This window comes from Sturnus vulgaris, chromosome 4 (genome assembly GCF_052056855.1).
Source record: "Sturnus vulgaris isolate bStuVul1 chromosome 4, bStuVul1.hap1, whole genome shotgun sequence".
Classification (NCBI taxonomy): domain Eukaryota; kingdom Metazoa; phylum Chordata; class Aves; order Passeriformes; family Sturnidae; genus Sturnus; species Sturnus vulgaris.
The window spans coordinates 43,093,596-43,110,695 of record NC_142246.1 but is presented as its reverse complement, the minus strand read 5'-3'; the positions used below and the strand labels follow the sequence as shown (position 1 = coordinate 43,110,695).

The window sequence follows — 17,100 nt, the reverse complement described above, 5'->3', positions numbered from 1 at the left end:
ACCTGAAATCTAACCAAGGCAGTATTATTCTTTCTGAAGAGCTGATTTGAGGGATGAGTTAAAGGACATTGCCTTTGTTCTGTCCTTCTCCTTGCTTCCTCTTGTCTGAGTAGTCCTATGTCAGTTGAACAGCCCCATCAGTGAACCTGTCAAGCAGAAGTTCAGCTGTCTTGGTCAGAGCATCACTCACATTCCATAAAGAGTTTGTTAGAGAAGTCCTCAAAAAAAATGAGTATTGATTTCTATGAATAAAAATAGGAAACAGATGGCATCAATTCCAAGTGGTTAAGTGGTTTTTAACTGGTCCAGTAAATAATGTTCCCAAATGCCTACAAAATATTACAGTTTTATCTTAGCAAAGATCAAAATAACAACTTTAAAGCACTTGCCAGGTATACACAGCCATGTGTTCTAATAGATGACAGATCAAATGTATCCTTACAGTAATGGGACTGACTTGCCAATTTCAAATTCTCCCTTGTACTTCTGCAGTGAATAATGCCTAATGACTGCTCTGGTTGAGGTTTTTTCATTATTATTTTTATCGCTACTACTGTGTACTCGATGTTACCTCAGACATGCTGCAGGTATTAAGAGAAGTCTGCAAGTCTGGGATCTGAGAAAGCCTGGTAAGGAAGCATTTCCTGAGAGGAAGGAGTAGGAAACTTCTAGAGCCTCCCAGGTCCCCTTAAGTGTCTGAGTATGTCAGCGTCTACTGCGGTTTAGATCAGTCTGCTTACTCATGAGTATCTGTATTAATTCCTAGAAAAATACAGGGAGAAGACAGACTATAGCATGCCCAACATAGATTTGCACAAGCAGGCTCTGCACTGCAGCACAGTCTCTCAGACAGGTTGTATGTATGATGTCTAAGCTGATTAAACTCACTGGAACTGCAGCACTGCCCAGCAGTAGGTGGAAATGCTGTGTGCCAGCTGCTGCAAACTCCAAAAACTGGTCTCAGCTGTAAAATTTATTCTGAAAAATGTTTTCCAGTTGTACAATTTATTTTGATGGTAGAGGAGGCCATTTGTCACAAGATGGAATAAACCTTTTGGAGTCCACACTGTGTGGAGTTGCAGTTGAGCTAATGCTTGCCCTTGTGCAAGATGCTGACTTTGATTAGTTTATCTGCACAACAGCTGCTTCTGCTTTCTACAAACACTGCACACTGGTTTACAGTCTGTCTCTCTCTGGTGCCTTGCTGCTGTGCTCTGAGAGCCAAACCCCATGACAGGGGAGGGAAATGCTGCTGTGTGTGCTGGGACTCTTGATCCCTTTTACTTTACTAAAACTTGCCTTCCCTGAACATGGGCTTCTCTTTTGTTTCCCTGGTTTCTGTGTTACGTGAATGGGTGTTTTTAAAAAGTCTGACTTTTTACCTATCTTGATTGAAAAGCACGTTTTTGGCAGTGGAGATGGAAATACAAGCACACTTGAGAAATCTCTGGATCTGGTAATGGTACGCTTTCCCTGCATTCCCCATCAAAACAGCCTGGAGCTGAGTTTCTAGAAGCTCTATGTATGAAGTTGAATGTCAATGTCACCTAAAAAAGTATGCAAAAAGCCTGTAGGAGGGATTTTTTCCTTGAATTTCATCTTACCCATTAGACTTTAATGTAACTCCTGAAACAAAGAGAGAAGGAAAGAATGTCAGCTCTCTTTTGGTAGGTAAAGTAGATATCAGCAAGTCACAGTGAGTGACATTTGTTCAAGAGCTTTAAGAATTAGAAAACCACGCTGACAAGCAAGAGAGAGACTTGGGCAAAATTTGGGATCCTGCTGCCTCTTTAGACACGTAAGTGTTTAGCATTTAGTTCTTGGATGTCCCATATTCATCTGACACTGGTATCTGGACACCCTGGAGTTTGGATACCATAATTCCTATTGGATTTCTGTGTCTGCTTCTGAGTATGCTCAGGATGTCTCAGCACAGCTGGTGCTCTGACAATATCATCCATCTCTGACACCATCCTGTGGTTAAGCTCTCATTTGTATCTTCTTCACCCACATTTTCTGCAAGGCTTAATCCAGTTCCTAATAACCTGGCTCTTTCAGAAAGCCTGTCCAGAAGAAGCACCTCCTTTTGTTCTATGTTTCAGCTGTGGCAACATTTACAGAGGTTTAGGGAGCCCTTAAAATAAAATTCCCTCTCTCTGCTGGAGCATTCGTGGTGTATCTTCCTGAATTTCCTTATTGTCCTGCTTATTGCAGGAAAAGGAGCAATGGTGACAACTTGTCTCAGTGATTTCCTCCTGCCTAAGGCCTTTTGAACAGAAGGTTATGGCTTCACAGAGACAGGCAAAGTCAGTCCCTCTGTGTGCAGGAGCAGTCTTGTCCTGCTGCCTGCAAATGTATAGGGTAGATTGGATGTATGCAATTGTAGGCACTCAGTTCTCAGCTGCTTCCCCACTGGTGGGGACTGGGAATTAGAGGATCTTGTTGCTCTTCTGACTTTCCATCCTGGAAGAGAGGGAGCAAGCAAGCCCCGCTCCCAGACAGGCGGCCCTGCAGTGTCTTAGTATATTCATTATCTGATTTTCCCTTTAAAATGCACTAGAGATTAATCTAATTGGAGAGTACCTGCACTGCGAAAGGTGTGTCTTTATCTAAAAAGTTGTTTTCTTGCACGCTAGAAGTCATAGGGAAAAGCAAAGGTTGGAGGGGAAGGAAAACCACGATGGACTTCCCACTTCCCAATGCCTCCAGGGCAGCTAGGTCAGACTCTTGTTCTGCCTGTGATTTTCAAAGGCTTGCTGAGCCTGTCCTAGTGTGGTTGCATGAGCAGCAGCTTCCTCATCCCTTCCTTCCCTGCTAGAGGTGTCCTTCACTCCTGATAGGTTCCCAAGAAGCTTTTACTCCTCTTTGGATGCAAGAATCTGGCCCTTAGTAAGGCAGATCCTTAGTAAGACAAAGAAAGATCTATTAATCATAGTCTATTAATCATATTTTCTTATTTTGGATATTTCCTGGTTTCAGTGTTGTACTATGTTTACCAAAGACAAGCAGCCAAAGTAAACCACATGGATGAAAAATTGCAAATGAAAGAACCAGCTGCATGGCACAGCTGGTCCCATACCTCTAAGGGCTTTAGTCTTTTTAGATTAGATGCATACTTGGCATTCTCCTGCAAATAACTTGCAAGGAATCATCCTGGAACAAACCTGCCTCCATGCACAGTGATTGACAGAAAGCTGAGGCAGGTCTGGAAAGACTCTCCAGCAGGAGGGGGATTAATGTGCCTGCTTGTTAACTCTGGCAGAGTATGCAGTCGTCATTGTGCCAGCAGAATTAGGGAGAGCAATTGGAGAGGGATTATTTTATGATTGGTGGCATTCCTGGGGGATGGGGCATTTATATTTTTAGAGCCTTCCTGCAAGGAGTAAAAAGCAGAAGGGAGCACAAAGCCATTCCTTCACTGATGGCAGGCTGTTTCGTCATGAGGAGTGAAAGCGGATGGAAACATTCCCTTCTCCCTTAATCTAGTTGCAGACCTGACTCACCCTGACTGAGTTACTGGTATCAATATTGTCCTGTTACTCACTGACAAGTTACGAGCTCATGGATTTCTTTTCCAGCAAAACAGCTTGCCAGCTCCTTGCTGAGTTCCCCCCGAAAAGGAAAGGGCTGCCCAGCCTGGAAGTAGGATTTCTCCACCTGCAGAAACAGGGAACAAGCCAAACTCATTCACAGGCTCTGCTTCATCATGAGAAATGTGAGAAATACTTATTTTACAGAAATGTTTAGAAAACTGAACAGTAGGGGAGAAGCGTCCAGCCAACCTGCACTTAATACATCCCTTCTCCCATTACTCGTTGCATTTTTGTAGTGACTCTTGAAAAATCCTGTTCAGCTGGGAGGCTTTACAAATATCAGAGAGGACACTGTCAGAGGCAAACATGGAGACACTAGAGAAATCACCAAGAAAGATGCCTGTCATCAGAGGGTTGTACATGTCAGTATGTTCTGCCTGGCCTTTTGGTCCCAGATGTGAGCTGGGAACAAAGAGTTCAAGGAATGAACCCCCAGAGAAATAAAGTACACCAAAGAACAGATTTTAGAGAAATTTGTTGACACTATTAATCATGAAATATTCAGGAAATTAATTTTAAATTATGTCATAAAAATAGCACATGAAAGAAGTGTAAATGTAACATAAGTTCTATAAATAGAAAAGAATATTTATGCTGACACTAGTGTAAGTTACAAGCTGAAAACAAACCAGGTGACCAGTCTCTTGGGTAGACATTGAATAATAAACCCCAAAGAAACAAAGATCTTGTGCCCACAAGTGTGAACTCCACAGTGAGTGAAGCATTGAAGGACTATCACTGGAATTGATACAAGGTAGGAGAGTGTATCTAATTTGATATTCTTTCCCATGGTAGAGCAGATGTAGGTAGACAAATTCTATTACCTTATTGATATCCCTCAACCAGCTTATTCTGGTCCTGTAGTTTGGAGCTGTGGAGATCTAGCTATGGAACTGTGTAGTTTCAGCTATGGAGATGGAATTTGGTTGTTGTTTGCTGGGTTTTTACCTATATTTTCTTTGATTTCTCTTCCTTTGGCAACTCTTCTGTCCAAAAGCAGTGAAATGCAGAACAAATTACTTGAAAGCATGAGTTACCATGCTTTCTGTACTTACTGAGATATACACAAGTCTTTTTGGTATTGCTACAATGCTCTCTTGCATTGCCATGGCACTGCTCTGCACATCCATGTAACTTAGTTGGGATGTTAGAGAGGCATTCAGCTCAAAGTTTGTAAATATAGGTATTTCATAGCAGGAGAAAACGCCTCAGTTTTGAGGTTGATCATCTCATATGGTGTGTTTCTTTCTGTACATACTGTGATAAAGAAAAAAAGGCATCTGGCAGCACAGGCACAAGTTACATGGTCTTTTCTGAATCTGTCATTACTAAGCTGGTACTGTTACAGTCAAGAAAACCTACCTCAAGAAGAGCAAGAAATGCAATCTGAGGATAATTTAGAGGGAATTATCAAAATAGCTGAATGTGTGCTTGAAAATTAGTTTGGGCTGTCTGTTTTCAACCATGTTCAAATTCAGAAAGTCAGAGAATGGTCCAATATTGGAAATAACATTATTTGAAGATGGTTTTGATGCCTTGGGTTTTAGCTTTTATATTTTCCAGAATCTCTGCAGCTTAGTGTGTAACTCTGAAACTTCATATTAGGTGTTACTAAGTTCTCTTCACAGGGTAGCCAGACAAAACAATCCCTTCCTAGCTAGAGAATCAAGGACAACTGGTACCCAAGAAGCATAAACAACAGCGAGGGAAAGGGGGCAAGCCAGGGGGCTGAGACTTCATAGCCTGGGGTTGTGACTGGACAACTGACCCCAATATGTAGATGAATCAAAACTTATAAAAATGTAAAAACTCGTGACCGGGTTCCATCTTGGATTTGATTTGGGTGTAGCCCTGGCCGGGCTCTTGCACTACCCAAGGTGTATCCTTTCAATAAATACCTATTTTATTCCTTTTGCTCTGTCTAGTCTCTGTTCCAGGTCAGCCTTTCCAGGTATCAGTTTGGTGGCCCTATCAGAAATCACATACACATTTTAAATACTTAGTGACATTTTTTTATGATCAGGCTTTTAATTTTCAGTAAAAATTATGTTTTCATGCATGTTTGCAACTCAGTTGAAGTCAAGCTTCTAAAAAGTTTTTTTAAAAAAATTATACAATTGCAAAAGAAGGCAATAGAAACAATCCCTGCAAGAGACTCACAAAACATGTTGTTTTTCCAGTGAGTGAAAAAACCCTAGGAAATAGTACCTTAGACATTTTTGTATTTTTAAAAAATGTGGCATAGTGATAGGCTATAAATCCAGAAAAGTAGCTGCACTGAAGAAAGAACTTCTGAGGTCTTGAATAGCTGAGAAAAAAAGATTTGGAATTGACTAATTTTCTCTTTCTGAAATGCACTCATGCCTGAAATATTTCATGGCATCTGATACAGAGGGAGTCAGCAACTGAATGCAAAGCCTGAGCTATCTGTGCAAAATACATTATTTTCTTTTGAAAAATACAAAAATCTTTATATTTTTATGGTACGTGATAATGATCTGCTTCATTTCCTGCTCAGATTCTTGCCCAAAAGTTAAACACAATTGTTTTTCTATTGTATGACAAACAGCTACATATGTATCTCTGCATCCCAGCAAAGCACTTTCTACCTCCGTACAGGAAACAAACTCTAGCTGGTTCTGCAATGGCTTGGTCCTATTCTCAGGAATGTTTCTTTTCCAATAATAATAATAAAAAACCCAAGAAACAAAAACCCAAAACAAGAAAAGGAAAACACTTTATTCAGCCTATTAGCACTAGATTGGCTTAAGCACAAAATATGTCCATGAGGCAAGACAAAATTTACTGGACCTTCCCATACTGGAATGCACCAACATGCATGTCCCTTTGCACCGCATCTCTTGAAGGAGCTTTTACTTGGAGTTGAGCAAAGTTTTTTCCTTCTTATGGGAAATTCCAGTGCCAAGATGTTAAACCCTAACTTCCTCACAACAGCCTGCCAGTGATGACTTGCACCCAGTGGGCTGTAACAGAGTATTTTCTCTCTTGGTGAGATGAAATGAAGCAGAAGCTGTCCAAACAGCAAGAATAAGAGATCCCATTCCTTTCTCTTCCCAACCCTTCCCCCCGGTAGTGCAGCCTGTGTTGGGAGCCCCTATCTATAAGTGTTTGTGGCTCTGTCTAAAATCCTGCAAAATCTTTGTTTGGAAACAGGAATGGCATCTCTTTTTTAAAAAAACTGGAAATACAGCTTAGGTGTCCAAATTCCATTCTGGGCAGCCCATATTAGATGACCTCTGTCATAGAGTCTAGGATACAGCAAAACAAACTGAACAACACAAAAGAGTGAGATAGATGTAGAGCAAAGAAAAAAAGTAGTTCAAAATACTGTATGAATGGAACTTGAAAAAGCTACACAGAAGGATTTCCTGAAGAACTGTAAAAAAACTTAAGAACCAGCTTTGTACATTGATAATGTTGTACCCATCAACATTATGAAAATTGCATTAAATATTTTAAAAGAAAATAAGATTTCCAGATTTATGTCTGTTTTTAGGGGATGGATCCCCAGCAGAAGCAAGCTGGGAGCCTATCTGCCCAAGTACATTTGGGCTGAACTCTGAGCTCGCAGTACTGTGTGAGTTGTCTCAGAGTTCTCATTTTGGAGTAACAAATCTGTGTGGTGGTAACAGGATTTTGTGTGTTTGTCACAGTGGTCTTCAGAATAGGGTGTCAAAACTTGCCTTTTTTCCCACTGTATACTACTGGAAAATACTGTGTATTCTAGTATTCTTGTAAGATACAAGTTTTTTTCACTGTACCTAAAGGGCAAAGTAAGAAAGGAACTAATTTTTTGTTGTCCAGCTTTGCCTTGTATGTAGGCTGTTTCCTTTTGATGCAGTTTCCTTGGAAGTGAAGAACTCATCAGAAATACTTTGGCAGAAATTACATATTTTCTCTTGTTGAGTAATGATCTTACAACTATTCTAGAAAAATGAAACTTTCCATATCATTAAGATAAGCTTTGGTGTCTTAGCCTGTGAACTTTCCTGCAAGATGCTCCTCAGTTAGGGTAGCAAATCAGTGTTGTGTTTTTCTGACTGAATGCTTTCAGAAAGGATATGACAAAAATAGATACACAACTCTGCTTCCTTGGCAGAGGCAGTGCTGTAGGTTGGCTGCTGAATGACTAACCAGTTATAAATCATTATCATGCTCTGCCACAACTGCAGAGTGAGGCTTGCCCAGAAGGAAAACAAAGGTTATTGGGTCCTTTGCATTTAAACTTCCAGTCTGAAGATCTAACCAAGGAATTGAGCAGCTGGCAGGGTAAGCCCGATATGGCATACAACAAAGTTAAAATGGTTTACTTCTCATTATCATGTACCTTTTTGTTGTATCTTGAAGATTAATACCAGAAGCCCTGCAAGACACATTAAAGCACAGGCACCATCAGTGCACGTAAAGAATCTGTTCCCAGGACCATGAAAGGATGACAAGCCATTCTGCTTTCAATTGCATTAATATTATACTTTCTGCTCCAAAGACTGCAAGGACAGATTTGACTTCTGGCTTTTCCTTGCCATCCTTTTCTGGGGGCATTTAGAGTAAGAGCATCCTGGGTTCAGCCTTGCTGGCACTGCTGTGGCCAAGCTGACATGCTGGCATATCCTGGTTACCAGTGGTAAGTATGAGGAAGCAGTTTTGTGCTGTTTACAAAGATCTGGAAAGTGTGCTTTCTGCTTGTATCACAGGCTGGTCAATGGATTTATGCCTCCCTCCCTTTTCTACTGCTTCTGCTTTTTCTCTGAGGCAGGGATCTAGGGCAGGGTGCTGCCCGAGTTGGGTCCTTTCTGCACTGCTCACTTGTCTTTTCTCAGCAGAAAAGCAACAAGCAGCTCTCAGTGACACCGACATAGAGGAGGAAGAGGGTGGGGGAGGGGATGGGCTGCAGTATCCTTCCGTGTGAGACTGGGAACGGGAAGTGCTTAAAGAGTGCATCATGCCCAGTTTGGGTTCTGCTTGTGCTGTTGTTGGATAAAAGGGAACATTTAAAGCAAGACCGCTTCAAAAATAATGACCATTCCTCTATCTTATCCCCATCTACCTGCTGGTAAAAGCTCATGTGGTGTCTCTGCTTAGAACATCTGCAGTTACAAAAGCACAGGCTTGTTGCAGATCCATGTGCTTCTCTTAGGAAAATGTGTAGATGAAGGCATATGACTTGTTCTAAACAGTATAAAAGAGGAAGGTTAATCATAGTTTAAATTTGGAAGAGGAGAGAAAGCACCAACAAGGTGCATCTTTGTTCAATGCTAAACATGCAGTTACTCTGGAGAAAAAGCAGTTGAAGAGTATTCTCATCTTAAAAGAGAGCACCTTTCTCCTAATTTAGAGTCTTTAATTTCAAAAGAAGTTGTTTTGAACCACGCTGTAGCTCAATTTGAAAGCTAATGCTCTGGGAGGCAGGCGGTTGGTACCTTGTCTGTTTGTGGGGCAGCTTGTGGAGAGCATTTTTGCACATCCTCAAGCCGTCCTGAGTCTGGACCCTGACAATCACTCCCATTTCTTGGCATTTTAAGCAGCTTGCTGAAATGGACTGTTTGATTTGTGAACTGTGGCATGGTCACACTAGTCTTCTCTTTCTGAGAGAAACCAGAAACCTTGCCCAGTGTAGATCCATCCATGATGAGAGCTTGCTGAGCCTGGATGTTAGGACAAAGTGGTAAAAAACAGCTGGTGCCTACCTCAATTCTCCACAAATGCATGGTGATGGAGCTGTAAGAGACAGAAGAGTGTGCCCATTTCACATTGAATTATGTACATGGTCTTCTTCTCCAAAACTCTTCCCAAATTAACTAAAATTTTTTATTGTATCAGGGATGTGCAGTTTTGAAGACAAAAATACACAGTAGCAAGTCTCATTGAACCCATTGCTAATATTTTGAAAACTGTAATCTTGCCTATTGAAGAACAAGAACCATTTCAGCTGAGAAGTGCTAGAGGTGGCTTTGGGGAAGTTGATGACATCCTTTCACTAAAAGACTATTCCCCTTCTCCTCTCTGCCCCACAGCTGCTTTGCCTCTGTTTTACAACGTTATGCTTATCAGCTATCCTTTGTAGTAGACAGAAAATACAAGGGTATCTCAGTCTTTCAATTTCTTTTTATCTTTAACCTAATGTACAATGGTAATGTCAGTGCAGTGGGACTGAAGGTTGCTATGAAGTGCATTTGGGCTCTCTGTGGGCTTTGCCACCCTTGACCACACAGATGCTGCTGTGGGCCCTCTGACGTGGCAGGAATCAGTACATCTGTCTGCTCTCAGGCAGGCACTTCTTGGTGCAAGAGGGCAGAAAAATGTGACAATTTCTGAATACCAAAGAAAAACGGTAACTGCAACAGGAATGTTAGTGTTTGAATTTAATGGACTTCCCTTTCAGAGCTGGTGGGACAACTCCCTGCCCCTTTATGCAAACAACATACTTGGCTCTTTGACCAACCATGTATTACTTCAGTCAGGTTAAAATTAACACTATCAAACCTCCTTTCTCAAAATTGCCATTGATGTTTACAGAGAGATGCTTTGCTTCAGACTGTGTCTTGTACTTCAGACAGAATATCATTCCTGTTCTTATTCATTTCCTGTTGACAACATATGACTGTAGTGTCCTAGGAAATTAAAGGATGCTGAGTGTTTCTATAGTACTGTCCCCGACTAAACAATCTGATCCAACACTTAATATATGTATCACTTAATATATTGATAATATTTTACGGAACTTACATAAGTTGGTTGTGCTGAGATGTTCTGTTTCTCAGCACAGTGAACAATCTCCAGTGTCTACCAGACAAAAAGTATCAAAAGTAGAGATACAGGGAGGTGAATGCAGTTCTGCCTGGGAACTATTTCTGCACTTAATAGTGGAGGAAGTGATTATGAAAGAATGACTTGCGCAAAATGGTTGCATCAGCCTTTCCAGCAATAGAAGTTGATTGACAAAAAGAAGAGACTGACACTAAATTTTGTCTTTCAAAGAAGAGAGTTCAACCACAGTCTATTCGCATTTTTGTGTCCCCAGTCAGCAGCAATGGTAGAACTGGTTGAAATGAGAGTTTGAAGGGTGAGCCATATGTGCCCGACAGTCCTGGACTCTTTAAAAGCCATGGTTTCCTCAGGGGAGCCACCAGTGGAGAGAAGAGATACAAACTGGTATGATTCACTGGCTGTGTAGTTAAAGGACACTGGGAAACATGAAGTCTTGCTTGAAGAGGTTGAAATATTTTCTCACTTTGGGAGTGTCACCTCATCAGACCTGCCAAAAATTTCCAGCTTTTGTTGTGTTTGCAGGTATGAGGTGATCATTCAGATGCCAGCACACAAAAAGACTGAAACAGAGCATGCAATACACAAGGTAAGTACTTAATCTCTTCTTATTCAGGGTTTATGGGTGCTGCGGTGCTGGAACTGTTTACAGTTCAGACTTGGTGAAGTGTTCTTTGGCACCTGCAGCAGGAAACACAGCCCTTCTTTACATTAAAATCAATATTGTTCTAATTCAGCCACTGTTTATAGGGTGACAGTAACATCCAGTTCTTATCTATTACTGGTGCTGTTTTACAGAGGAGTCTGATAGACTTCATTGCATATCAGCTTGTTCTGCCTTTCCAGTAAAGAACGTGAATTGCTTACACAGTGTCCAAAAGGGTGTGGCAGGAGCTCTGCTTTTAGAAGCCCTGAGGCTGGTGAGACACTATGCAGGGGGCCCCCAAATCTCTTCTGGGAAAGTTTGTGGAAGGGCTGGAAGGGGGAGCAGGTTCCCTTTGGGCTTCTGCCTGCCATGTAGCTGTACAGAATGGGCAGGTTGATGCTGCAAGGGCTTTGAGCATTTGTAATCATAGAATCACAGAATGACTTTGGTTTAAAAAGATCCTTAAGACCATTGAGTCAAACCATTAACCAAATACTGCCAAGCCTAGCACTAAATTGTGTCCCTAAGCACCATGTCTGCATGTCTTTTAAATACCTCCAGGGAGGGTGACTCCACCACTTCCTGAGCAGTCTGTGCCAGTGCTTGACCGCCCTTTCTGTGAATACTTTTTTCCTAATATCCAATCTAAACTTCTGTTGATGCAACTTGAGGCCATTTTCTCTTTTCCTATCACTTGTTACCTGGGAGATTGACCCCCACCTGACTACAGCCTCATTTCAGGCATTTGTAGAGAGTGATAAAGTCCCCTCTAACCCTCCTTTTCCTCCAGGCTAAACAACTTGAACTCCCTCAGCTGGTTCTTTTAAGACTTACATTCTAGACCCTTCCCCAGCTCTGTTACCTTGCTCTGCACAAGCTCCAGCACCTCCATGTCCTTCTTGAAGTGAGAGGCCCAAAACTGAATACAGGATTTGAGGTGTGACTTCACCAGTGCCGAGTACATGGGGACAACCACTGCCCTAGTCCTGTTGCTCATACTGATACAGGCCAGGATGCCATTGGCCTTCTTGGCCACCTGAGCACATGCTGGATCATATTCAGCTGCCTGTTGACCAGCACCTCCAGATCCTTTTCTGATAGGCAGCTTTCTAGCCACTCTGACCCCAGCATTTAGTGCTGCATGGGGTTGTTGTAACCCAACAAGTACATGGTGCTTCATTTTGTTGAGTCTCATACAATTGGCCTCAGGCCATGGATCCATTCAATCCAGGCCCCCCGGAGAGCCTCCTTACCCTGTAGCAGATCAACACTCCCACCCAAATCGGTGTTGTCTGCAAACTGAGTGTGCACTCAATCCCCTCATCCAAATTATTGATGATCTAACCATCTTCCCCTATTTGAGGCTGAAACATCCAGCTGTAGTTTCTTTGCTGAGAGAAGGCATAATGTGAAAGATGAAAGAGGTGAGAGCCATAGCAGATGTGCATATAAAAAAGCAGGACACTAAGAATGGTCCTTTATGGCTCTTGACAAGTGATATGGCTGTATGCCAGGGATGAGCAACACACCGTGGTTGGAGTGCTGAGAAGCGCAAGTAGGAGAGGAAGATTGACATCACAGGATAAAACTTAAAAAAATTAATCTGAGATTACTAATAAAATGGTACAGGTTTTCAAGAGTTTTCAGCTGCTGTTCAAAATTAAAACTTCATCCAACCTTCTCATCTTCCTGTTTCCTACAGCAAAATGTCCATCCAAGCAAAACACAAATCAACACACACCTGGCAAATGTTGGCCATCTACATGGTCTTAGCTGCAAACTTCTCTGAACAGCAAGCACTGAAGCAGACTTGTCCTTCATGTTATGCCAGTCAGCTTTGCAACTGCTCCTCCATGGGCTTGGACTTCATTCCCCCTGGGCTCACGGCCAAAATTACAGTGTTAAACCTGGCCCACAACAGGATAAAGCGCATCCAATCCCAGGACCTGCAGCAGGCTGTGAACCTGAGAGCGCTGCTGCTGCAGTCCAACAAAATCAGCTCCATAGATGAGGACTCATTTCAGTCCCTGGCAAAACTGGAGCTCTTGGACTTATCAAATAACAGCTTGGCTCACTTGTCCCCTCTGTGGTTTGGGCGCCTTTCTTCACTCCAGCACCTCCATCTTCAAGGCAATTCCTACAGAGACCTGGGACAGAGCTCCCCCTTTTCTAGCCTGAGGAATCTGAGCTCTCTCCACTTGGGCAACCCGTGGTTCTCTGTGATAAGGCAAGGGAACTTTGAGGGCATTGAGCTTCTGCACAAGTTGTGGATTGATGGCAGCAATCTCAGTCAGTATGAGCAGGGAAGTTTGCAATCAATTAAGGAGATAAAGCACATGATCATAAACATAAGAGATATTAATGTATTCTCAGAAATTGTTAGAGACCTTCTGCACTCTGTCACTTGGCTGGAAGTGACAGAAATCAAATTACCAGTTGAAAAAAAAAGCTTGGTGCAGAATTCTATACGTCCTTTTAGGATACAAAAACTTACGTTTAAGGAAGCTTTCTTCACAGATCAAACTATTGGCCAAGCAATAGTGTTACTGAAGGAAATCACATCTTTAAAAGAGTTAGAGGCAATCAATTGTGTGCTTGAGGGGAAAGGAATGTGGAATACTGAAGAAATTGCAAGGAGTGGGCAAAGTTTTGTTGAAACCATAACAATAATAAAGATAATGATTCAGAATTTTCATTTGTTTTTTGATCTGGAAGGTATGGAATCACAAATAAACAAATTAAAAAGACTCACTATTGCAAGCTCTAATGTTTTCATGGTACCATGCAAACTTGCAAGACATTTTTCATCACTTCTGTATCTGGACTTTCATGACAATTTGCTTGTAAATAAGCGTTTAAATGAGACAATCTGTAAAGGTTCCTGGCCTTCATTGCAAACTTTAAATCTTAGTCAGAACTCTCTAAAATCTCTGGAACAGACTGCAGAGTATACATCTCGTCTACCCAAACTGAATAATCTTGACATTAGCCAAAATAATTTTGGTGAGATTCCCAATGTGTGTGAATGGCCAGAAAATCTGAGATATTTAAACCTGTCCAGCACTCAAATTCCTAAAGTAACCTCCTGCATTCCTTCAACACTGGAAGTTCTGGATGTTAGTGCAAACAACCTGAAGGAGTTTGAACTGCAGCTCCCATTTCTGAAAGAGCTGTACCTCACAGGAAACCAGCTGAAAACCCTGCCAGGTGCTGCACCCATTCCAAACTTAGTGGCCTTGTCTGTCCGAAGAAACAAGCTGAACAGTTTCTCCAAGGAGGCGTTTGAGTCCTTCAGGAGAATGGAGCTTCTGGATGCCAGTGACAACAACTTCATCTGCTCCTGTGAGTTCCTCTCCTTCATCCATCACGAGGCCAGGATAGGCCAGGTGCTGGTGGGGTGGCCGGACAAGTATGTGTGTGACTCTCCGCTGGCGGTGAGAGGGGCGCAGGTTGGCACTGTGCACCTCTCCCTGATGGAGTGCCACAGGTCCCTGGTGGTGTCGTTGATCTGTGTCCTGGTGTTCCTGGTCATCCTGCTGCTGGTGGCCATCGGCTACAAGTACCACATGGTCTGGTACCTGCGGATGACGTGGGCATGGCTGCAAGCCAAGCGGAAGCCCAAGCGAGCCCCGCCAAAGGACATCTGCTACGACGCTTTTGTCTCCTACAGCGAGAACGACTCTGACTGGGTGGAGAACACAATGGTGCGGGAGCTGGAGCAGGCCTGCCCTCCCTTCCGGCTCTGCCTGCACAAGCGGGACTTTGTGCCTGGGAAGTGGATTGTGGACAACATCATCGATTCCATTGAGAAGAGCCACAAAACGCTCTTTGTGCTGTCCGAGCACTTTGTGCAGAGCGAGTGGTGCAAATACGAGCTGGACTTCTCGCATTTCCGCCTCTTTGATGAGAACAACGATGCGGCAATTCTCATCCTCCTGGAGCCCATCCAGAGCAACGTAATTCCCAAGAGGTTCTGCAAGCTGCGGAAGATCATGAACACAAAGACCTACCTGGAGTGGCCTGCTGGTGAAGAGCAGCAGCAGCAGCAGTTTTGGGAAAACTTGAAAGGAGCCTTGAAATCATAGAAGTCTGAAGCCGCCATTTCAACATATCTCCACAAAGGCTGTATATCACCATTTCTTACTGCTAAGAATATTTTCTTTTTTATTTTTCTTTGTAACTGCAACTGGCTTTGTTGTGTATAGAGATAACTATCATTTTATCAACCGGAAAAGGCCTGTTTTAGGCTTTCCAGTGATTTGATATCCTGGTCTTTAAAAGTCCCTGCCAATAACTGTGATATTTGGAAACTGTGTTGGACCTGATATACTTTTCTAAATACATTTTGCTTGTGTGGGGTATTTCTGTACTTTTTACTCCCGTTACCACTTTCCCCAACTAGTTTCTAACAAAGCAACTGTAATTTGCAAATGAAATTAAAAGCTTAAAATGGTCTTCAATCAGTATTCCTCTGTGTCCATGTCTTCCTTGGAATGCTTGTTTTTCTCTTAATGATCACCATCACTTTCCTTTCTACCTACCCGTAGAAACAGCTGATGCCTTCTATTTTTGGGTGTGAGCCTAATGTGTGGGCTAGATGATGTTGGGGACTGGCTCATTTCGTAGTTTTGCATTTCTATTTTGCAGAACATATTTATGTCATCACTGGCCCATGCAACTCTTACAGCTCTACTTACCTTCCTTTGTAGTCAGTGAAGAAAATCACAGGGATAAGAGGCAGTTCATCTCTCTACTTCAGTGTGTTGTATCTCCTAGAATTACTGGATTGCTCTTCACTGATTACAAAGGGAGTCTAGACAAGCAGGTAGATGTTGCTGTTAATTAGGGAATTAACCCTTGGAACGGCTGTAATAAAACACACAGCAATAAGGTCATCCTTCAAGATAGGAAGGAGACAAAGTTTATTCTAACACACCTCCTTAAATATACTTGAACGCTACTCCAGGGATAGAATACAGCTCATTGGTTAGAGCGAGCAGCACTCTCATGCAGATGTTTTCATTATAAACAACAGAGTTCTCAAAATATACACTCTGTAAACAGTAGCAGGTGCCTTTGTTTGTTCCTGGGAAAACCTTGGCTCCCAGGCCAGCTCTGGGAAAGCTACGTGTTCTCACAAAACTTTCCCATGGGCAATTCCACAGGTAGATACAGATGTTTATATTAAGGTAGTTAGTCTCACACTGAGTGCTTGGATTTCTTGTGTTTTAGAGGCTCTTATGGGAACCTGAAATTGTGTCTGAGACGATTAAGTTATGTTTCTCTAACTCAACGTTTTCATGTTCCCCTTTGCTTGTTTTGCTGGAGTTTAATTACAGGAGAGTCTAGATCTTGATTAAATTTTAGCCATGCAATTATTTTGTGTTGAAATACTAAAGCCTTGGCATATTGGCTGACTATTTGAAAAATAGGAAAATTTGCGTATATTGTCTGTTGCTATATTTATACCTCTTTATGTATATATATGTGTGTGTATATGCTTTTAGAAATATATATCTAGTCACACTTCTGTGTATGTGTACATGTGTCTACATGAGATAATTTCTGTAGGTTCAGCCTGCAAACACCACTTTCAGTTCTGTTTTCCTGTTACAGTGTTATCTCCAGGGCTAGTCCAAAGTCTGCTACAAAGCAATTTTTCTGTTAACTGTCTTGGAGAAAAACAGCTCATGGTTTAATCAAGGCTGAACTCCAGGTAGGTGATGAGTGAATCATCCAAGAGCTAACACTGAGTGCTGATAAAACAAATTAGGAGAAATTTGTGCCTAGAGATAAGAAGGGAAATAAATCTTGCCAGTTATTACAAAGAGAGGGTCAAAGAGAGATGTGGGAGAAGCCTTAGTTTTCACACAGTACACTCTTACCACAGACCCAGACTTTTGTGTGTTGGCACACTTAAAAGGACTGATAGTGTTACTGCTCGTATGCCAATCAGATCACTCAGGTGGGAATTCCCCTTTTTAATATTGTCAGGGTTGGGAGGTGAAGTGGAAATGAAACAGCAGCATGAGAGGAAGCTGGGCAGAGAATGATCAGCAAGAGAGAGACAAAACA

At 42.1% G+C, this 17,100-nt stretch overlaps 1 protein-coding gene across 5 annotated transcripts; it reads left to right on the top strand.

Annotated features, from left to right (window-relative positions):
• The first annotated feature begins 1,724 nt into the window (after positions 1–1,724).
• LOC106861726 (toll-like receptor 2 type-1) lies at positions 1,725–15,491 on the top strand. Of its 5 annotated transcripts, none has more exons than XM_088163689.1 (3): positions 1,725–1,798; positions 10,905–10,968; positions 12,728–15,491. In XM_088163689.1, the coding sequence occupies exons 2-3, from the start codon at positions 10,955–10,957 to the stop codon at positions 15,108–15,110; spliced, it is 2,397 nt and encodes a 798-aa protein (XP_088019815.1). In that variant the 5' UTR covers positions 1,725–1,798; positions 10,905–10,954; the 3' UTR covers positions 15,111–15,491. The 5 variants fall into 5 exon arrangements, with proteins under 5 accessions (XP_088019815.1, XP_088019814.1, XP_014745824.2 ...); XM_088163688.1 differs by lacking the exon at positions 1,725–1,798 and adding an exon at positions 7,761–7,883; XM_014890338.2 differs by lacking the exon at positions 1,725–1,798 and adding an exon at positions 8,220–8,238.
• Positions 15,492–17,100: the final 1,609 nt, after the last annotated feature.